Source organism: Poecilia reticulata, linkage group LG16 (assembly GCF_000633615.1).
Source record: "Poecilia reticulata strain Guanapo linkage group LG16, Guppy_female_1.0+MT, whole genome shotgun sequence".
Classification (NCBI taxonomy): Eukaryota; Metazoa; Chordata; class Actinopteri; order Cyprinodontiformes; family Poeciliidae; genus Poecilia; species Poecilia reticulata.
In genome coordinates this window covers 10097984-10121592 of record NC_024346.1, presented here as the reverse complement: position 1 = coordinate 10121592, position 23609 = coordinate 10097984, and the positions used below count along the sequence as shown (strand labels likewise).

Sequence of the window (23609 nt, the reverse complement as noted above, 5' to 3'; positions counted from 1 at the left end):
TTTTGTGTGTTTGTTGTGGTTTTTCATGTCTTTTCCTTGGATTTTTGTTTTCTCAGCTGTTTTTTTTTTTTTATTCTTTTCCTCAATTTACTCCCAATGTCATTGTCCTTTGCCCTTCTAGGTACTCTACCATCTTTTTGAGGAGTTTATGGACTCTGGTTCGGTGTCGGCTGTGGATGCCATCCTGGGACTCGTCTCATTCCTCGTTGTGGCGTTGGGCGGCGTCCTGGTTGGAGCTTTCTATGGGATCCTGGCTGCCTTCACGTCTCGTTTCACCTCCCACACTCGGGTCATCGAGCCTCTTTTTGTGTTCCTCTACAGCTACATGGCCTACCTGTCGGCAGAGGTGTTCCACCTTTCAGGCATCATGTCGTAAGTTGTGGACGAGGGACATGCCAAAGTAGTCTTTCTCTCTTTTTTTTAACCCTCCCGCAGGGCTAATGCAACTTCGTAAAACGCACATCGGTACTGCTTTGAACCTCACCCATGTTTCCTGTGTGTGTGTGTCAGAAAAGTTTTTTTAATTTAAATATGCATTTCTGTATGCCTTTCTTTGAACCTTCAATCTTGTTAATCTTAGTTATCAGTATTTTAACCTGATGTTTATACATTTCTCTTAAGAGAGCTTTAAAAAAAACTACTACTTGATCTGTTCAGTGAAGAATTATTGGTTTTTACCCAGATATGTTAAATTTAATTTCTATTACTGAATTATTTTTTTATCTGTGTAAGTTGTTGAGCTACCTGCGAGCAGTAGTCTAGTTTGTTAGTCTTCAAAAGAAATTAAATTAAAATAAGATCCGTGGTCACATTAGCAGGGTTTTCTCCAGAAAACCTGCTAAGCCTGGTGGTCGAGGCAGTGAGGTGGTCCACCGTGGTTTTGTATTAAAAGATGGTAAGTTGACAGGAAATGTAAAATATTACTGAATAATTATGTTACTGGAGGACATTGCTGACAATACTTAAACCTACAACTATAGAACCTGAAAAACAACAAATCCAAAAAATATAGTTATTTATATAATTATAATTATTTGCACTTCTGTTAAATCCAAATTAAGTCATCAGTTAATGGATCTAAAAACATAATGTAATATGGATCACATTTAGAACCCACTCAAATCATAAATGAACTAAGAGAATATCAATACAGTTAAATTTGATTTTATGGTTTCAGCATAGATAAATTAAAAGTTTTTAAATTGTTTAACATTTGAATTTAAGACTATGGTGCATCACTAATTTAAAAATTGCAAACTAACAAGACACAAAGATGCACTGTGAAGGGTCGTAGGTATGCTTCAAGGATTTCTAATAATTCTTAGCACAGTGATGAAATGTCCTGATCTATAGCCAGCCTTTCAACAGCAATAGTATTTCAGTCATACTTTGCCTTCTTATAAGGCTATGTATTTTACCCAATATTTAAATAGTTTTTTCTGTTTATCCATTTCTGCATAGATCATGGCTGGTTTTATGAACACCTCCACATTTTCCAAGGTGGCATTTAATCACCGCCTGTGGTACGAAGTGATTTGTTACCCGTTTTAAGATGGTGACAGAAGTTGTTGAGATGCTATGTCACCCTCTCGCTCAAAAAGAATAATATATTTTTAGCTTTAAGGACAACAATTTCTTTTTTCTGTTCGGAGCAGTCTTATGCTAACTGTAATGATATTGTTTTTCTCTTTTTTTAAAAAGAGAAATAAATCAACTTCCTTTTTTCATTTCTCTAAAACTTTGAAAGTCAAACCAATATTCCCAGTAGGAAGGAATGGCAGTAAATCTTGAACAGCTGCAGCAGCTTGTGGCATATTTATGCAGCCGTTGCTTTTGGCCTTCAGATTTTTGATGTTCAGTCATTGCGTGAATGTGGGCAGAAGCAGAAGTGGCTACCAAATGAGGATGAGAACATATATTTCAAAGTAATCTGTCTTGTGAAATTCAAGCTTTGTATAATTGCAGCACTGTTCCAGACAGCAGTCTCTTCTTTTAAAGAAAGCGTTTAATGCCTGAGTCAGAAAACATTTTGCAATATACATGCTTCCACCCATTTTTTTTACTTTTGCTGACACAAGATTTCCACTTTTTTCTTTCTCCAGGTTAATAGCATGTGGAGCAGTGATGCGACCCTACGTAGAAGCTAATATATCGCACAAGTCCCACACCACTATCAAGTACTTCCTCAAAATGTGGAGCAGCGTCAGTGAGACGTTGATCTTCATCTTTCTGGGTGTGGCCACAGTGGAAGGAGAACACCACTGGGACTGGATCTTCCTCACATCGACTGTCATCCTGTGTCTGGTTGCACGAATCATAGGTCAGCTCCAAATCTCTATTTTTATTTTTTGTTGTTTCTTAAAAAAGAAACGTCAACAATGAGGATTTCCTTGCAGCTTTTTCCAACATGAAAGGAGGCTTTTTGATGTGAATTGGGTGTATAAAGTCAGCTAAATGATGGCACATTATTTTGACTCTTCTTTTTTCATATTTTTTCAGGCGTGGTGGGTCTTACGTTTATAATTAACAAGTTCCGGATCGTCAAGCTGACCACCAAAGATCAGTTCATTATAGCCTACGGTGGACTGCGAGGTGCCATTGCTTTTTCCCTGGGCTTCATTCTGCACTCGGAACACAAGAGGATCTTCCTGACTGCCATCATCACTATTATTTTCTTCACCGTCTTTGTTCAGGTGAATATACTGAAGCAAATTTTCTATAAGCCCACATTAACTTTAAAGAAACTGTTCAAACTGCTTTTTTATTTACGCTTTTTAATTATTTCTCGTGCTGCATCACCTGCATCAGTGATCAGCAAACATTTTGGTTTGCAAAAGAACTTTTGGCACAGCACATTTGCATTTATTCATCTACTTTGAATTTTTCCCCTGCACCAGTGGCCTCATGTCCTCACTACCCGAAGCTCACAGCTAAATGTGTATTTGCTGACATTTTATTTATGCTGTGATATTTACGGATGAGGATGTGAGAATTTGGGACGTTATTTGAATTAGTTGAAGTGTTTATTTTCTTAAAAGTTTTGGGTTCACCTGTTTCCCCTCACCCCCAGATTAAAACCAGTAATATTTTAAATCTTTGCCCTTGCTGATCAGCTTATCCATTTAGTGTTTTTTTTTATAAACTATTTTGCTTGCTTATACAGCAAGCAAAATGGTTAAATGGTTAAATAGTTACAGAAGTAGTAGTACATTACATTAATGCCAAAACAGTAGCTACATTGGTGCTGAACCCAGGGTTATAGAGTCTGAGTCACTTTTCTGTCTTACTGGTCATTCCTCTGATTTTTGTAATCATTATAAAATGACAGGTTTTGATGTAGACTCTTATTATGAAAAAGCTGCAATGTGTTGTCATCCACTTCATGCCGTTGGACTAAGGCAGACATCTGACTTAATCTCTTTAAGTCAGAGAAGCAAACAGTCAAGCCTATAGTTGCAGACAGGAACACAGGCACACAGACAGACACGTCTTTTCCTCCATATTAATGAGATTTAGAATTGGCATGGCTTCCGTTTGTGCTCTGGAAGTTGCCCAACATTAGTATACTTCTTTACATGCTCATTCCTTCTTTATATGAATAGTCACTTTCTATTACTACCAGAGATGATGTTATGCTGTTTGTGAGTGAGAAAAGTAATAATTTAATAACTTAATAATAATTTACTTGTTCACAAATCTTTACATTTGCTATTGGAAGTCCTTTTATACAACTTGTACAACATCATTCACTGTGTTTTATATGAGCAGTAGCTACATTGGTGCTGAACCCAGGGTTGCTCAGAGACCTCAGAGTTTCCAGTCTTCCACATCAAAGTTTTTTTTTTGTTGTTTTTTTTCCTTTTAAGAAAAGGCTGCTCACTGATTGGAAAAAAATCCCATTTTTATTGTACAACCCATGTAAAATCAATAGGTTATATTCACCATCCAATTTCTCTGCATTTCTACTGTATTTATCCGTACCCTGATTAACAAATTGGAAGGCATCAAAGTGACATTAAAGGCATTAAAGTAATTTGTTATACATTACATTAATGCCAAAACAGATAATACTGAAGAGATAACATTATCACAATTCAAAAGCACTTGATGATAACAGTCTATTTCTGTCGTTGCAAAAGATTAGGAGGGATTTCACGTGAATAATGCTTTGTTTTTCTCACCCCCTTTAAGGGTATGACCATTAAACCCCTGGTGGAGCTGTTGGCAGTGAAGAAGAAAAATGAGGCGAAGCGCTCCATTAATGAGGAGATCCATACCCGGGTACGGCCTATGAAGAGCCAGCTCTTCTCAGTGTTTTTTTTCATTGGAATGACTAGAGCATGTTCCGTTTCCACTTTCAAGTACACATTCAGATGCATCCATATATGGAACAAACTGACACATTCATCAGCTCTTTCAGGAAGCTCTGATGCAATTTACTCAGTCAAATGTTGAGCCTTGCTTCCACCCAGTGGCTGTCTAGCGGTACTCCATGTCTGTTCATTGAAAACCATTTCAGAATTTTTTTTTAACAATTACTGATTTTCTTGCCTCATTCTGTTCCATTATTAGTATCTCTGTGCTTAGCCCTTTGTTTAAGCTTTTTGTTTAAGTCTTCAGTACTGAATGTTTTCGAGGTTGCAACATAACTGCACAAGTCTGGACACCCACAGCACACTCACACACACACACACACACTCACTAGGGGCTCAGTGATGAGTCACCACTGCTCAAGGCAAGACGAGCAGACGGTTCTAATGGCTCCTTCAGTGTAAAACAGCAGAGATTAGAGGGAGGCGAGAGTTGCACAGACCCCACAGTGTGGAAAAGGATCTAAACAGACTGCCATCTAGACTTCTGACTAGTCTTTATTTACTCTTATTTTTACAGTAAATGATGTGAGCTACTAGTGCATGTGTTCAAGCATGATGCATATTTTTCAGACATGTTTATCATGGCGGTATGATGTATTTTGCAGTGGTACGTTGAACATAGTATGCAGTCTGATTCTTCAACCACACTTTTGAGGAAATATTCCGAAGTAGAGTAATTGTTCTAAACAAAGCCAGTTTGGTACTAGAATTATAAAAGTGCATTGATCTCTTAGTTGTGGAGTGGCAACACTTTTACAGATGACTCTTCACCACCACAGCATGGTCCAGTCTGTATATTTATCATTTTCCTCAGCCAAAGTAGAAGTGTATAGAGTGGTTCTACTTAATGACTTGTTACTATAGCAACACCAGCTGTCAAACTGTCATCTCCGGGCTTAGTCAGAGCACCGGGCCAATCTATGGGTCAGCTACAGTCTAAACAACAAATCAGTTCTTACATTTCTCTGGTTGTGTAAGCAGGAACCTCACTCCTGTTAATAAAGCTGCTCCAATCAATCACCTGGCAGCGGCTGCTGCTGTTCACTTCCTCTCATAGATTTTATTTTAAAGCCCGCTGACTGCAGATGTTAAAGCTGATGTGCCCAGACATTTGTATTGTTAGTGAAGGCAACAGTGCTGATCCAAGAACTGCAAGAAGCACCTAAATAAAATGTGAAGTTACTTACAACACCTTCTCTCAAATAAATGGCAAAAGACAAATGTTTCCAGATTATACTTTTAACTTTGCTTAGAATCATTTGCAGCACATACAAATCATCCCTATTAATGAAGTGGAGGTAGTCTGGTCACTTTTCTTTTTTTTTTTACATCTGTTTTCAGTTCCTTGACCACCTGCTGACTGGGATTGAGGATATCTGTGGACACTATGGACATCACCACTGGAAAAACAAGTATGTATTTTAACTGGAGCAAAGACTGTACCTGGAATATATATTGTTATTATAGTTAGTATGTAATTTAAAAAACCTGAGAGTGATGTGACCCTTTTTGCTTACAAATTTCCCTTCCAAATTATTTTCAAAAGGAAAAGCCTGAAAGTTCTGTTGCTTTCCACTAACTGCTCCTATTATTAGGAGTTGCATAGATGGGTTATTAGGGCCAACAAGGTGGGCGCTGCTTTGGTTTGTTGTGATGAAGAAAGAGCTGCGACATAAAAAAGCTCTCTGCTGGTCTGTTTACATTCCAACCCTCTGCTGTGATGAGATACGGATCACGACTGGAAAAACATGATCTTGGTACAATTTTGCTTGACATCTATAGTAAACCATTTCCACTGGATTTTAGAAATGACCCAAAAAGTGATACAGAATGTGGAAATGTACATTTTGGAAAAGTTTGTACAGGTACTTCACTAAAAGTGAATGTGAGGTAACATAAAAACTATGGATCTAAAATTTTGGTAGGATTTCAGTACTTTCATCCTAAAGAAGGATAACTCTGATAAGAATGACCTCAATGTTTTTTTCCGTATAGTTGTTTATTCGTCACTGCCTTTCTCCTCTCAGGCTGAACCGCTTTAACAAGAAATATGTGAAGAAGATATTGATCGCAGGCGATCGTTCCAAAGAACCACATCTCATTGCCTTCTACCACAAACTGGAGATGAAGAACGCTATTCAGATGGTGGAGAGCGGAGGGGGATCTAAGCTCAACTCTTCCTTCCCTTCCACAGTTTCCATGCAGTGAGTACTACAGACTGTATTTACTTAAATTAGCTCTGAAATGTATGATAAATTCTTCAGCAAAGGTTTAGGGCTGCAACTCACAATTATTTTTGAAATCAGTTATTCTATCGATTATTCTAATTAGGAATGGATTAATCAGATAAAGAAATTGCTACATTCTGCAGATTTTTCATTTTACTTCTTAAGCCTTTTTATATTAGAAATAAGAAAACAAACATTTTATTGCTAAAAACAAATACTTTAAATAATGTGAAACACTGAGCCTATTCGTCTTGACTTAACATACATTTTTTGCATCCTTAATATGAGTGAACATGAGGTAGATTTCTTCTTGTCCTGCACTGATCATCTCTGCACAGTTGGTTACGAACGTGACGAACAAACGCAAACATGATGACCAGCTATTTTTGCACCAGACAAGAAAACAACATCTCTGATTGTTTTTCCCCATTAGGAACATTCAGCCCAAGATCCAGTCTCCTCCTTCTGCCCGACCTTCAGAAAGAGTTCTTCCACAGCTGACCAAAGGTCGAGAGGAAGAAATCAGACAAATCCTCAGGACCAACCTTCAGAAGACACGACAGAGGGTAGCCGTCACAATTACTTGTTTACGCAAAAATGCGACTATATAACTAGTTTCAAACGTACCAGTCACTGCATATGAACTTTTTATGCTTTTGTTTCTCAGTTGCAGTCCTACAACAGGCATACTCTGGTGGTTGATCCTGATGAGGAGGGATTTGATGACTTATTCTTAAAAAAGAGGAGGAGGATGGAGCTGGACTGGAAGGTATGCAAAACTTCATCTCATAAATCATCTAATGCTATCTGTCAATGAGCTTAAAGAAAATTAAACATTACTGAAAGTATACAGACTCCATGTGAGAGCAGCCATGAAGAGTTAAACTGATGCAGCCAAAAGCATGATTTATGATTTAATTAGAGTCAATTCTGAGTTTACCAAATTAATTTTTTTCTGACTCAAAGAGGTGCTAATTTATTCTTTCAGATGAGCAGTCATACATTTTCTTCCGTTTCGTCAGATTGTAATTGCAAAAGGAAATTGACTCCTTTTTAGGATAAATTAAATGTGCTAGAAGTCACTGAGGACTGTGGAGGATTTCTGCAGGCTCCCATAAAGCAAAACATCAAATTCAATTCTGTTTAATAAAGATACTGATTGAGTCAATGGTGAGGCACTGAACACTGTGAGCTGGGATTAATTTTCCTGGAAACTTGAGTGAGCCAGAATGTTATTTTCTCATTGCTGTTCTATGTAAGCTTTGTGCAATACTGACATAGCTGTTTATGAGTTAAATATTCTTGTAAAATGGAGTTATTTTCTGTCTTTCCAGTTAAAACAAATGACCAACTACCTGAGTGTGCCTCGTCCTCAGGGCTCCCCAACTATGAGCAGAGCCAGGATAGCTTCAGGTAAATATATACATCAACTAAACACAGAAGCATAATGGATTTAACTCTTACTGTCTCATCTCACTTAAAACCCAAGACAAACTTTTCCCCTGGACGGATCAGATAGATTTTGTGTGTGTATTTTTCAGTAAATGAAAATCAATACAAGTGCATCTCAATAAATGGAAATATCAGAAGATTAAATTATTTCAGTAAGTGAAAATAAAATAAAGTTTAAGGTCACTGTCAAAGGAGTTTGCTGATCAGAATGCTGTATCCAAATATATTAATAGAATGGACATAGTGGAGGGAAAAAGTGCAGTACAAATTTGTTCATGAGCAAGGATAATACGACAGCCTTCCACTGTATTTTCTAAAGTCTACAGTCAATGACTCAATCTACCTGAAAACTTGTTAGCATTTTATGCTTGCCCCTAGGCTGACAGGCTTGACGAATAACCTGATTTTGTGTCCCAGTAGGACATGGCACCTTCCCACACTGGTAGAATAGAAGAATGGAAACAGATTGTCACAAAGAAATAAGAGACTGTACAATAAGGACAGATTCACTAATGCAGAATTTAGTGAATGACCTGGTGATGCAAAATGACCTGTCCTAAACCTCATAGGGAATCTATGGAGTGTTTATAAGAGGAAGGTAAGAGATGGCAGAACCAACAATGCAGATGACCAGAATAACTATGTAGCCTATGTAGCATTAGCTACATAGGCTACATGTAGCCTATGTAGCCAATGCTACATAGGCTACATTAGCACCTTAGCAGGACCACCTCTCTGCCACCGCGTTGTATTAATGCAAAAAGTTATGCAAAATAAGTCCTCAACCACATGTTGAGGCTACAAACTGTTGACCTACTTTTAGCAGGCTAACATTTTTGTATTAAAAGATATATTGTATTGATTTTTATGTAATATTGTAGTTTTAACTTTTAATTTTCTGCAAAGCAAAATAATCAAAATTAACCAAAAATAACACTAAAAATATTACACTCTGCATATAAAATACACTCTACAAAACAGGGATGTCTAACCCCACTCCCTGAGAGACAGGGTACTCCAACTTTTAGAGGCATCCCTGCTCCAACTCATCCCTGCTGACTTGGCTCTTCAGCGCCGCATCGAGTTCTGAAGAGGACTGGTAATGACCTAATTATGTGATTTGGGTTTGTAGAAACAGGAATGTGTCTAAAAGTTGCTGGATAGTATCTCTGAATGACTGGTAGGGAGACTCCTGCAATATAGTCATTTTTACTTGTTGAACTGAAGTACAACAGAAATACATTTAGATGATATTCTAATTCATTGAGATGCCTATAAATACAGTGGTGTGGAGTTGTTTCCCTTCCTTCCTGATTTGCTTTTTATGGGTTTTGCATGTTTTCCATGCTTTAGTGTTTCAGAACATCAAACTAATTAGAATACTATTCAAAGACAACACAGCTAAACATAAAATCCTGGGTTTTTTTTTTGTTTTTTTTAATGAAGGTGTTTCTTATTAAGGAAGGAAAAATCCAAACCTACCTGGCCCTATGTGAAAAAGTGATTGTTTCTGTCCAATCCCTTGTTAAAATATAACTTCCCTATAGATTATCACACCTGATTTCACTCTCTCTAGCCACATCCAGGCCTGATAACTACCACACATGTTCTCAATCAAAACATCACTTAAATAGGACCTTTCTCACAAAGTGAAGTGAAGTACGCCAATAGATCCTCAAAAGCTTGACATCATGAAAGCAACACATGACATAAGCTAGGAAAGAGTTCATGAAAGACCCCACACCAACATTCAAAGGACCTCAGTGCCTATCCATGTAATGATGTGTTCATTCTGTACAAAAATTCATCTTAAAAGGTCTTAAATTTGAGTTGGTAAAACCTGCAGAAAACCTGAAAACTGTATTTTATGTTTACTTGTGTCTGGCTAATATTTAAATGTGCTTGATGCTCTCAAACACAGAGGTGTGACAAACTTAAAAATGGAACACCAGGAAGGGGCCAAATACTTTCTCACACCACTGTATGTGCTATAAACTGTGCTAATGTCCCTCCCCACCCCCCGACTCCTCTGATGGAAACATGTTTGCATTTGCGAGCTGGCATTTAAACCAGAGTTTGGTTTCATTTTAGGCAGAAATACTGATTTCATACCTGCTCAGCAGAAAAAAGGAAACAAACAGTCATCAGGTATGTAGAGTAAAGTGTAGTCCTCTGAAGGACAGATGTGCCAACAGCAACTCTAATCTGCATGCTTTTATTTCTTCATTATTAATTAAGATATGTAGGTAGGCTCTAATTAGCAGCATGTTGTGTATGAGGAGCTTCAGCAGCGTCTGTATAAGCTTAAACACAGTAGAATAGTACCAGCATGTGTTTATTTCTCATTGAAAACTGCTGTGCTCAGCATTTGCTGAACTGCAAAAGTGTCTAATTAGACGAGTGACATTATGAACTCTACATGTAGTTTATATTTTTCTCCCTTTGCATATTACCACTAAAACCAGATGTTAACGTAACATTGTATGAAAAGACACCCAGGCTTTTCTGTTCTAACTTCACATCACCTGTTTTAGTTAAGCAAAAGTTGCCAACATTATTTTTATTTGAGAAATACCTTAATTTTTTTGTGGTTTTATTGTTGTTATTATTATTATTATTATTATTATTATTATTATTATTATTATTATTATTATTATTATTATTATTATTTTAACAGCATTCTTTAAATTGAAAGGTAAGGTTGACATGCTTTTGGTAGAATTGCCTAGGGAATTCTACCTTTGTAACTGTATTACTTGAATCAGAATTTTAGCCCATTTTTCATGTCAGAAGTGCCTGAAAAGGCCTGCCCAACTTGCAGACCTTTTCAGCTCCCACAATTTGCATTTGTATCTGAGATCAGTGCTTTTTTTTGTGGGTCACTACAGAACATTGCCTCAGTTGCTTCAATATTTCCACATCTTTCCTTGTGATGACATCTTTTTTGTGAAGTGCACTAGTTCCTCCCGCAGCTTTCTGCCTCCTGTTCTTACATTTGAAAGTTTCATAATTTATCCGCCAAATGCAGCTGTGGTCATTAGGCAAAATGCTCTGGTGAACCGACTTATTTTTTTTTTTATATATTTCTGATGTCACACAGCGTTGCCTTGCAATGCATTCACAGGTGTAAAAATAATCTGGCATTTATCAAATTGAAATAACTTGGTAATTATAACAGGTCTAAAGTCGGAAAAGTTTAGTCTAATTTAACGTCGGAGTGAGAAAAACGTGACTGCCTTTTTTATACACTATGTAAACATCTGGTCTCAACTGTCTAAGTTCATGCATGCCGACTGAGTAATAAAACTGTATGTAATCGGTTTCAAAACCCTAATATTGCTGATAGCCTAGTAATGTCATTGTTTTGTCTGCAGATTCACAGGCTTACGTAAAGCCAGGTGCAGAAAACGTGCCCACCATCCAGATTGACCTGGCGTCTCCACAGTCTCCAGACTCCGTCAGGCTGTTGGATGAGGTCGTACAGGACCAAGGCCTGACGATGAGCCTTCCTTCAAGTTCAAGAGGAGCCTACAAAACCAGTGGGAAAGATGATGGCAGAGATCAGCAGACGCTGTTAAGGTGTCTGAGCGACCCGGGGCCCGATCCGGATGACGATGACGATGAGGATTACGATGACGATGAGCCCGTACCGACTTAAGATGCAGATCTCTTAGAGAAGAGCTGCTGCTCTGGTTGGAATTTTCTCAAAATAACAACAGCAAACAAAACTGCAAGTGCTGGAAGAACTAGTAATAAATAGCAAGAGAACAAGCCTGAGGGGGAAAAAGAGCCATTACCTTATTATTGTCATTGCTCTTTATTTTGTTGACAGCAGTAGAAATTTGCTGCTGCAACTAAAATGTTGGAGAAGACGGATTTCATGACTGACGATCTCAGACGTTCAGGAAAGAACTATGCATTACCAAAGCTTTGGACTGTTTTAGTGTCAGACAATGTTATTTTTATCTTATGTCATTAATGTTAAGTTCAGTGAGACATTCAGGGCATCTTGCCCTGAACATAATCAGTAAAAATAAATGTCAATTTTTCACTTTCCCTGTCAAGCTCTGCACTTTAGATTTTAGTTTTCACCATCAATCTGTCTGCTGGATTCAAACACATAGATATAGCTGTTTGAGACGTTTGGCCTTTTTTCACTAGAATATTATTTTCTTTGCCTTATTTAAAATGACATATCTTTTTTTTTATTTTAGTTTTACCATTAACTGTTTGAAATCATATTGCAGTGTGCAGATTTGAAGCCGGATGTGTGTTTACTCTGCAGGACACTGAGTTAAAGAACGAAACATCTGTAAAGACTGCAGCCTTTTTCTACGACTGCGGCGTTAATTATATGGAACCCTCTCTATCGCAGGAGGTTGGTGAGTTTTGATCCTTAGGAACTGAGTTTGTCTGAAAGTTGGAGAAGATTTTGGTACCAAACTGAGCTAACATTGTACATCGTACTTAAAATAACTTTTATCTACAAATATTTACCTCAGTTATAAGAACCCTTTTCAGGTCTGGTTAAAAGTTGTTAAAGCAATTTTTCCCCCTCATACTTTAATAGCCAAGTGCCCAGTAGCAACCATTTTCTAATATCACATATTTAATTATTTTTTTTCCAGTTTGTACAGCCATCTATTCATGTCTTACAACCTTCTGAATCACTGACTGTCTGCATGTCATTGGAAAAAATGTAAATCTATGCAGGATAGATGTTTAAAATACAGTGATTAATGATAATATCCTCTTTCTATACCCTTTAAAAGTGGTTTAGCTTCTCTATTCATGCAAAAATATTGCTAAAGGTGAAGTTAAAAATCAAACTTGGGCATTATAGAAAAAAGTAAAAAAGTAAACGATAAAATAAATTCACCTGAACTTTTTGCACAGTCTAGCCACTAACTTATTTATCAGCTAATCCTGTTTGATAAAACTCACATCATATTAATGTAACTATCAACATCATTGTTTACAGAAACAGAAATGTCACATTTCCACATCATTTTACAATATTTAATAAGGTTTTCCAACTGTCAGTTTACATTTTTATATAACATCAGTTTGTTGTGCTCTGTAAACTTGCAAAACCTAAATGTCAAACAACTGAATTCATTTTGTTTTTACAGTCCTTGTGCTAATTATAAAACGTATTTGCTGGTTTATGCTATATTATTAATATAAAGATGGAAAGAACCTCACAATGTTTTCACCTTCATGTTTTTTTATATAATTTATGAAGGATATGTCATATGGCACTAAAGCTAAGACTAAATTCATTTAAAAATAATTTAAATTTTTTTTTTTCCTACTTTGTGAGACATCAACTGGTATAAGAAAGATTTGTTTTTTCTTTCTGCAAGAATTTCACCCAACATAAGAGAAGAACTTTACGTTATTGACCAAAGTTTGCAATTAAACAGGAGAAAGATTTCCAGTGATAGTTGTGTAGGACTATAGTTTACCACTGTTTTTTTCTGGTTGAACTAGTACATTCGATGTCACCCTGAACGTTTGCCTTCGAGTTCTGTGGATGAAGGGTGCTGAGTAGTTTGACTTTAACAATGATTTTTGAGTCACAGATTTCTGCTTTCAGTCATCTGTGAAGAAATGCCAGAGTAATATATTTTGTTTTCGTGTCCTACATCATTGATGCTCTGATGCTTATGTAAAAACAACCACAAGCCCCTAGAAATGTGGATCATCAACAGACTTTAAATGTAAAAGAGGAAAATGGCATTGTTCTGCCCTGCATGTTTACAACGTTCCTTCACAAAAATGGATAGTGTCAGATTAATTCATTTAATAGCTGGTAGGGATTTTTTTTTCCCTCAAAGTTTTGTTTCAGATTGTAATCATTGTGGTGGATGGGGAATACGAAGCTACGGTTGCAGAACACAAAGTTGCAAACCCAGTCAGTTGAAGCAGCCATTCTTTGTTCTTTTGACACAAATACAACCAAGGTGGAAGTCTGCCTCTTAATCTGAACCACACATAAATCTCTGCTGAGAGTTTTAGCAGACGCTAGAGGATAGCAAAATTTACATCACACAGGCTTCGTGAATCAGTTTGTTTATTTTTTTGAGGTGATAACCGAGTCTTTCCTGGTTTGTAATCCATAAACCCTCAATTTGCTAAGAGAAAATCTGAAGACTCTTGTTTGTATAGCTAATGTGCTCCTGAGCTTTACTGCAGCTTTATGCGGATATTATAGCACTATAAATTGGTGGGAACTCTGTACATTGCTGCACTGGGCAAATTTGCAGAGATGCTGTACTATATATAATCTTGATATATTTTGTTATGAAATTATCCCTGTGCAGACTTAACTAATTTAGGTAATTACCATAAAAATGGGAGTGTGACAATTATTGGAAAATATACGTAAACAACGACAACGAACCTTGTATGGTTTAAAACAAATTAACATGCTTTGTTCTTGTTCCTTAGGGGGCTTTTCAGCCAGAACTAAATTTATTGCTGTTTTTAAATGTAACAAGTTCCTGAACTTTACAGCCTCTCAAAATCTGTTTATTCATCGTTGAACCTTTCTGCTGAGTTTTTTTTTCTCTCTCTCATGTTTAGCAGTCTTGCAAGACATATTGCACATCTATACACAGAATATATTGCATATGCTTTTCAGTATGTTCAGCTGTTTGAATTAAAAGTAGATGATCTATGAATGTGGTTGTGTTACTATATTGGAGGGAACTAAAACTTGTATGTTTAGATTCCATTTATAAAATGTTTATGATTCATTTCAATGATTCCAAAGACTTTTGTTTTGAACAAAAAAGAAAGGAGCACTATTTTCATACTTTTCTTTTTCATACCAAATGCATATTTTAGGCAAACATTCTCAGATATTTTACAGAGTAATGTTTGGTGCAAAAATCCTTTATTCTGAAGCCATAAGGCCTGTATTAGAGTGTATTTGACTGTGTTCATGAGCAGTATAACTTCTTGCTTTGGTTCAGCTAAAGGTAAACAATCTGTGTCTGCTTATCTATGATATGATCTCTTCCTGTTGTTGATGTAAACACTGGATGTTCTACTGTGGAGAATTGTTTCAACTTGTTGCATTCGTCATCCCTGCCTGAATGACAAAGCAACACCAGCATTCACCCGAGCTTCTCTGTTCTTGTTTACGCGTCTGCCTTCACGCTCATCGTGTTTTACATGTTCAAGTGCTTCATTGGGGAACATTTGTTATTCACCATCTGATGTCATCGTTTTCTGCTTTTATAAATATGTGTGCAATGCATTAGGTTTTCATGTACAGGAAGCTTCACCTTTACTGTGACTTTGTCATTGTATGTTTACTTGAACGGTGAACTTTGACCTTTGTTTTAAAAAGAAAGTCCTGGAACAAAAAAAAAAAAAAAAGATCAACTCAGCTCTGTGTTTGAGTTTTTTTGTTGAATAACAATTTTCCTAAAGATGAACTGCTTTCTTGGGTAAAGTGAGTACAATCAGACCCACAACCTAAGCAATAATAGTCTTTAAATCAAGGTCCCTCTCTGCATGTGACCTTTTGTGGAGATTTGTCCACTCATTATTCTACTTTTGTATCCCATGCTGTGGAAAGCAAATTTGTTTTTGCTTTTTTGTCAGAAAAAATGTTTCAGATCATCAAGCAAATTTTATATCACTCAAAGCTAACTTGAGGGAGTACAAAATGCAGTTTTGAAATAATAGTTCAGTTACTGAAGGGGAAAATCTAAAATAACAAGGGGGGAGGAGAAAACTTGGCGATTAGTCTTTAGCATCGCCAAGCGGATGCAGCGGATTGGTATTTTAGCCCAATCCGCTGCCTCCACGTTGAAGGGATTTCAACCAACTTTCAACCGTTTAAGATCACGGCCACAACATCTCAGTCAGATTTAAGTCTGGACATGGACTAAACCACTTCCAGCAAAAGAAAAAACTAATAAAAATTGAGCCATTGTTTAGCAGTTTGCTTTAGATCATTGTTCCAGCAGGGCTTGAGCTGAAAGTCTGAAGTTCATGGCCAGACAACCAGCAGTCCAGATCATCACCACCATGTTTGACGATGTTCTTTTTGTGAAATGCTGTTAGTTTTATGCCAGGAGTAATGTGATCCGCACCTTCCAAAAAAATACACTTTTCTCCTGCTTCTCCCCAAAATATTATTACAAAAATTGTTGCGACCACATAGATTTATTTATTTATTTTAGTAATTATGAGACAGATTTGCTAGTTTACTTGTTTTTTCATCCATGGTTTCATATTGGATGCTATTTTTGTCCAGCATGTTTCTTAATGTTGAATCATCAGCATTAAGCTCTGACTGATGGGTAAATGCGTCTTGGGTGGTAATTCTGGGAAGCCAGTCTCTCCATTTGTTGATCATGTCTGTCTCTGGGGTTTACTGGAGTCACAAAGGCTTTAAAAGGCTTTTGCAACCCTTTCCAGCTTAGATCAAAAAATAATCACAAATAATTCTGATTTAGCAAGAGAGCAATTATGTCTTCTTTTCGGTTTTGATAACTTTTACTCATTAAGTGATATTAACTTTGGAAAACTGTATTTTGCATTTGATTACTTTTTTCTAATTTGAGGATTGGTCCGATGATCTGAAACATTTATGCGTGACCAAAAGGCCTAAACTTTTTCAAAGCTCTGTATCACTTACTCTACCTTGTTCCTCCAGGTTTCAAAGTTACAGAGTAATGTAACCTGCGTTACTCTGCAGTAACACCATTTTCAAAGAGAGTAAACTTGGCGTTGAAAACCTTTTTCGTAATTTTTCAGCTTGAAAGCATTTCATCACCATGAGCCATTCAGTCAACAACTTTTTGATCCACATTGCAGATTATTACTGCAGTTATAACAGATGGCATTCACTGTGTAATCCACACTTGTATGTTGTCATCATCATAACAATTTCTGTACCGTCATTACTTCACTCTCCAGGGATCATATTTCTTCCATGTTTACTTGGACTTTCTACATTTCTCCAGATCTGACTCAGTACTATTTTACACAATGCAGAGCACTTTACTAACCCTTGATCTAGAAACACTGGTGTTGGGAAAAAGCAATAAAAGGCTTTAATTTAATTGGTAAGCATTGTGCATCAGGCGACACGTTAGTGGCAAAGGAATGTACTTTATGATGGGCCTTATTACAGGATGTGCTGACTTTAAAGAAGTTGGGATGTAAAATCTTAACAATTATGTTATAACTTGATGTCAGCGTGAGTTAGATTTACATTTTAGTCACTTTTTCTTTCTCTTCATGCCTTACATTTTTATTACCTGCTGTTTAATTGAAATATTGTATTCAATAGATATTTTTTATTACACATCTACATGAATAGGAATATGTTGTACATAAAGAAACAATATTATTGGAAATTCAATATTTGATGTGTAAATCAGAGTCCGACTACTTAATGTGTGCACTTTCTTGTGAGCGTCTCATCTATTCATTGTAATGACCACTAAGACTAACTACGGCCATGTAAAGTATGTCATATATTACATATTAAAGTTTAACTTTATAACAAACCTGTATCTCTTGATGGAATATTTGTGACGACTCAAACGTGTCTTGTGTTTTATTTATAAAGCAGGAGCTTTTAAAGTGGGTAACATTACAGAGAATAATCATTTACTGTTCTTGAATTGATAACTTCAGGTTTTTGTTAAATGGGGTTTTGTGGATTAATTGTGCATAATCTGAAATGCTGTGGAAATGAAACCCTAATTTGAATATTGGGGTGAAAATAACAGCTATCTTCAAAAACTCCTAATTATTCCTAAATATAGGAAGAGTTTATTGGTGCTTCCACATTTTCAATGTATCCAAAAGTCAACCTCTCTGCTTAATAATGTTGACGTTTGAAAAGCACCATTTATTCACATGGTAACACAACGTGCTTTAGCAAGCACGTCTAAAACTCTAAATGCATCAAAGTAATAATAAAAATGTAAGAGAAATGTTAAATTGCAAATACATAGATAGACTGATAAAGTTTTTTTTTTTTTTTTTGCTTGAATCGCTTGTGAAGAGTAATTGCCAGCGTAATCCACGTCGGCGTTTGAAATACATTAAAATGCCAGCAGATGGCAGTATGCAACCATAAAAACCACCATCTGCTTCAGCTGCACAAACTTCTCCAATTTTCACCTTTAATCTGACGGAGGGAACATTTTATATGTGGAACGTGTTGTGGCAGGTTTAACTGGTGAGCTGGGAAGGAGATCCAGCCTTTCTTTGGCCTCATTCCATCAGCTTAATGGCGTGTTTTCCATCGCCTTCCCTCTCATTTACATGGCTCATATAGCTCGTCTTACTGTACGGCTAATTGTTTTGTTCTGGCTTTCAAAACCTCCAGCAATTGGGCTGATGTGCTCTGCAAGCGAATGTTCTGATTTTCAGCTTCAGAAGATGTGCTTTGAAAATATTTGGTTGCACAATAAGGATGGTTTTGATTATGAATGTGGTCTGAAGAAGGGTTGCAGCAGTTTGGAGTTAGATTTCTATAAAAAAATAAATAAAATAAAAGAAGGAACAGATAATTGAAACTTCAGGAAGGTGTCAAAGGTCAGCTCACTGTTCAGGTGATGCTTACTTCTGTTCAGTGTAAACTGATGGCTAATGCACATAAAAGAACATCATTAGAAAATCTGATAAATCTGGCAGTGCTTTCATCTAAATGTATTGATTAAATCCATTTTAACCAATCTCAGACAATTCTGTTCAAAGAAAACTTTAAAGCACCACCATTTCTAACTGTTCCTTAAAACGATTAGATCCTTTTAACTTTAAGCTGCAGAATATTTACTTATATCAGTTGTTTATCTGCCATAACAGATGAACCGTTTGAATATTTATTTGAATCCAAAATTTATGAGTAAAAGAATTTCTTATGATTTTAAAATGATTAAAGTTTTTGGGTGGTGTATATGTCCATAGTATTCTCTCCAAAAGTGCACAGAAGCTTTAAGTCACCCAGATTTTCTTAACAGTTTGTTTCCAAAGTACTGGAATATTTTTGTTTTATTTAAAAATCATTTCAATCAATATTTATATCTTAAATTTTACTATTTGTATTCTCGCTTATGTGTATTTCTCAACAAATCAAATGACATTTAAATTAGTTCCTTTGTTTTGTGTGTCTTTATGCATTGGTAGAAAACTGACTAAACCGTGTGGTTTAGAGGCATTTCTATGACCTTTAGTTCTATGACCTTTAGCTCTATGAACTAATAGAACTAAAGGTCATAGTTCAGTGGCTTAGCTAATAAATAAACAGTAATCTAACAACTGCCATGAAGTGCATTGAATATGAGTGAAAATTCTTTGAACAACTTTGATGGACGTTCAGAAATTCTTAAGGTAATATTGTTGATGACAACATTTAGAGATGACAAAATGTCTGGCGTTTAATGACATTTAGGCAGAGGAAAGGTTTTTAGCCACTCATCCTCTCTCGGCCAGCTAAGCTAGGTTGGTGGCATCAGCTAACTCGCTCTTTGATTACCTAGAAACAATCTCTTGAGTAACTTGCTCCGCAGGAGTTTCAGATTTTGCCAATGTCCCTTCATGGCTGTTTAAAAATAATTTAAAAAGTGGTGTAGAATGAAAACTGGATAAAAAGGGAAAGGTCATCCCACTATTTTGACAGTATATCAGATATTTGAAATAAAAAAAATCAATATTTATTAATATCACCAATTATCGATATTGACTGATATGAAACATTTACATCATGATAAGCTTCTCAGCTGCATTATCCAGCCCTAACCTTTGCACATTTCTGCATATTTCTATAATCATACACCAGGTTTTGCGCCACAGTCCACAATCAGTCTCTTCAACCTCTTGCTTTACTTCCAAAGTCCTGCAAGGCCACGCCTTTTAAGTGTCAGGAAACATTTTGCTCCGGGTCCTTCAAGAGACAACTCGTGGGCGTTGTGACATTATTGATCTGGACACACGGGAACAGGCCGATGCATCTCAGCCTGTTGTTTGATGTATTACAATGAGCAGAACACGGAGATGGACTTTTCCATCGGCTTCGTGGTTGTTGAATAAAACATCAGGGTGAGATGGAAAAAGGATTGAATGTTTGAAGACAAGAGTAGAACAACAGGGGCTTACAGGACACCGTGAAGCTTGCAGGAAATGTTTTAGAGATAGTCAGCTGTTTCAGGCATGAAGAACCAACTGAGAGGCATTATGGTAACTTTACACGTTCTGACTGTCAGTGGCTGTAAATGCAAAATCACACTCAGTAGAGCGGGTGCACAGTGACAGCCCCTGGTCCCCCGATGCATTATGTCTGTGTGAATAACTCTGAACTGATAACCCATGAGTTGCTCTGATAACAAAGCACAGTTGAGGGATGCATCCTTATTAACTGCTTGCAAACATTATCGCATTGCAGCGCCAGATTTCACTCACTGTGCTTTCTGCCAAAATTATTTTCGTACACGAACAATCAGGGTGCCGGCATGTTGAGCAATGAGCTGACAAGGATGCGTTCTCTATGAGTGTGCGTGTGTGTGTGTGTGTGTGTGTGTCTGCGTGTGTGTGTGTGTGTGCAGTCCGCCGTCACAGTAAATGACATTTTAGCAGCAGAAGCAAAAAATGCCATCAGAGTAAATGTGAGGTGGATGAGAAAGGGGCTTTGTGAAGGACATTTATGTGTGCAAGCCATTTATTTTTTGGTGAGAAAGCATCCATGCTTTGGTCTCACCCTGGTCTGTTGGTAGCAGTGACACTGTATTCCCTGCCTCATCCATCCTAGTGATAAACTAGGCTGTCACTGGCCAGCGGAGCTCATGCAAGAGCAATGAGTGGACTCGTGTATAACCTGGCATTTTGAGAAACCCCAATTTGATGTGTCTATTAAGCAGAGGCAGAACACAGGAAATTGCATTTGTCTGTGTTCGCTGATTAATATTTTTGTGGTCTCTATTTGTTGATATCTGTGCATTTTCTGAGGATACCCCGGCCTTCCCCTAAGAACACACAAATAGCGCCCACCTTAGGGATAACCAAAGTGTGGCTTCGGGGGTGGGGGGGTCGGGGGGGGGGTCAATTTGTGGCTCCCGGACTGATTTTTGTGGTCCCTGAGTACAAATCAAGAATAACACATTATTAGCCCCTACAACTTCTCTTAAGACTTTGTTAAGCGTAGGACTCATTCCAGCAATACCTGAAGCTGTGCTAATCCTGCTGACAGTGTCTTCCCGTCAGTTCTACCTATTTCTATTAGTGGCAGCCTCAGTGATACATCCACTCTCTCTCTCTCTAAAGGCAGAGAGGTTAAAGGTTCACTTGTATTTCACATCATGTGAACTCAGTTTGACTGATGCACAAACAGCCACGCCTCCACGAAACCAGTCAGAATGGAGGAAATCCTCCTGGCAGTCCCAGTCACACGACCTGGTCAGCAGCAAACACAACGAACCTACTGATTACAGGACACCAACACACTGACACCACCTGCAATTAAGCAATACAAATCTAATTAAGGGTGCAGCTGACTGATAAATAGACTATTTTTCTTCTCTTGTGCTCATCTGGACCCTTACAATGAAAACCTGGGCAACTGTCCACGTTACCCATGTTCACTGGACATATGACACTGACATGCTGCAACAACAAAAAACAGGATAATCACACGTAGTTTGTGGTTTAACAAGAGGGGCAATGATGATTTGACTCTGACATTGTTGAACCTAGTGAAATAAAAGACTAAACAACGTTATTTAAAAAGAAAATCAATTTAAAACAAAAGCAAACAAAAGAACAGTAATAAAGTATATCTACATGTTTAAGTTTCACATTTCTACCCGCTCCTTTAATTTTATAAGCAAAAATAGGAGAAATCTATAGAGGGCAAATTAATCCTCGCTTCACTGTTTACTGTAGGTATAAGATCAAGATGTTAAGCTTAAAAGATTCATATTATTTAAAACAGTTCTTAGATCAAATCTGGAAGGAAGACGCCACACTACTTGCACCTTTTGCTCAGTTTTCCTAAAACCCTGAATGCCTACACGGTCTGCATGTAAACTGCATAACGCCTCTTTCCTGGAGAAATTCTGAACATTTTAAATGAATTCAGGGCCAGCTCTTCTCAGAATCTGAGCCACCACAAAGTGCCTTTCTCTGAATACAAACTGTCCTTTTCTCACTGATGAAGCTTGCTAAATGCTTCATAGATGTATCTCCTCTCAGGGGAAACTCTGTCAGATCCGAAACTAAAAAGACTAATTCAACAATTCTGTCTTCTTTATCCTCTTCTGTTCTCTAAATTACAGACACCCAGCAGACTGACTCACTGATGGGCCGTGCTGAACAATGGCTCAACAGTGAAAACACGGAGTCAAATGGAATACAAATTGCCTTAAAGTTAGCTCAGACTAAGATATGTACCTGACTGTGACAAAAAGGGAGAAAGAAAAATGCCAGAGGAGCTTTTTGCCTCGTTAGATGTTAGTCAGAGCATTTCACTTGGGCTTTTTTTTTATTTTATTTTATTTTTTTATAGACTATGCTAATATCTCTTATATTTGATTTTAACCAGAAAGGGACAACAACGTATTGTTTTAAAATAAAGTTAAGATAGGTGAAAATCTGTTCGCTTGGTCACAAATCTTAGACAATGCCATGGCCATCAGTAACACTGACAGTGTACATTACATGCTGTAATTATTAAGCCTTTGGGTGGCTTTCAGGGGTTACATGAAGGATCTGGAATTCATTTTCAGTTTAAGGAAAAAAAAAAAAAAAAGAAAAAAAAAAAGCCTTGATGTACCCGAAAGCTTGCTGCTTTCAGAGGCATTACAGCAATACTGCTGTGCAGGCTGTTTGCTAATGGACAATTTATCTGCCCATCTATCTTATTTATTAGTGAGAAAACACTATGTTTACAGTCCCTTCTCTGTCCTCCTAGCGCAAATATGATTTAAACACACACAGATTTCTAATTCTGTTGTACTCTTTGGCATGAACATTGTGGGCAGCTCAAACCATTCAATATCATGATTCATAGTCCTCAATCTGAGCTTTTCTAAATATGAATTTAAACGATAAAACTGGACAGGGGCCCTAACACAAACTACATGGTCTTTTAAACGCACTGCATACTCGTCAGCAGCAGATGCTGGTTTATTGATGGAGATGTTGGTATGCAAGCTGCAGAGACAAAATGTAAACTCAGTTGATGCTTAGTTATACTGATTATTTTAGGTTCTCACTCATGCCTGAACTATTTAAATCTGCAAATAAAGCCAATGTAGCGAGACTTACAGCTACAGAAACAGCAGATGAAATTACTTTATTGTGCACTGAGAAGTTGGAAATGAGTATAATTATTTCAGCTCCACATCTATGAGCTCTTGTCGTTTGTATTTTCTTAGAATGCGTCATCTGAACGTTAACTTTAATTAAATAAATGCGGTACACAACATTTAAAAAAAGCACCGAGGCACCCCTGTTTTAAGGTTAACAGTATACAGACTCCCAGTGTGAAACCATGGAAAAATAAAAAGTATCCAGGCAAGATATC

The 23609-nt window shown here is 37.1% G+C and overlaps 1 protein-coding gene across 2 annotated transcripts in view; it reads left to right on the top strand.

The window, feature by feature from the left end:
* The window catches only part of slc9a1a (solute carrier family 9 member A1a), a 33000-nt gene extending 16963 nt beyond the window's left edge, over positions 1-16037 (top strand). The window contains exons 4-14 of one of the 2 annotated variants that reach the window (XM_008431075.2): positions 122-372; positions 2103-2320; positions 2500-2693; positions 4192-4281; positions 5715-5785; positions 6401-6577; positions 7035-7167; positions 7269-7370; positions 7936-8014; positions 10145-10201; positions 11428-16037. In XM_008431075.2, the coding sequence (XP_008429297.1) occupies positions 122-372; positions 2103-2320; positions 2500-2693; positions 4192-4281; positions 5715-5785; positions 6401-6577; positions 7035-7167; positions 7269-7370; positions 7936-8014; positions 10145-10201; positions 11428-11711 (1656 nt within the window). In that variant the 3' untranslated portion in view covers positions 11712-16037. The remainder of the gene's footprint in view (positions 1-121; positions 373-2102; positions 2321-2499; positions 2694-4191; positions 4282-5714; positions 5786-6400; positions 6578-7034; positions 7168-7268; positions 7371-7935; positions 8015-10144; positions 10202-11427) is intronic. The other variant, XM_017309657.1, reaches the window with a different exon arrangement.
* Positions 16038-23609: the final 7572 nt, after the last annotated feature.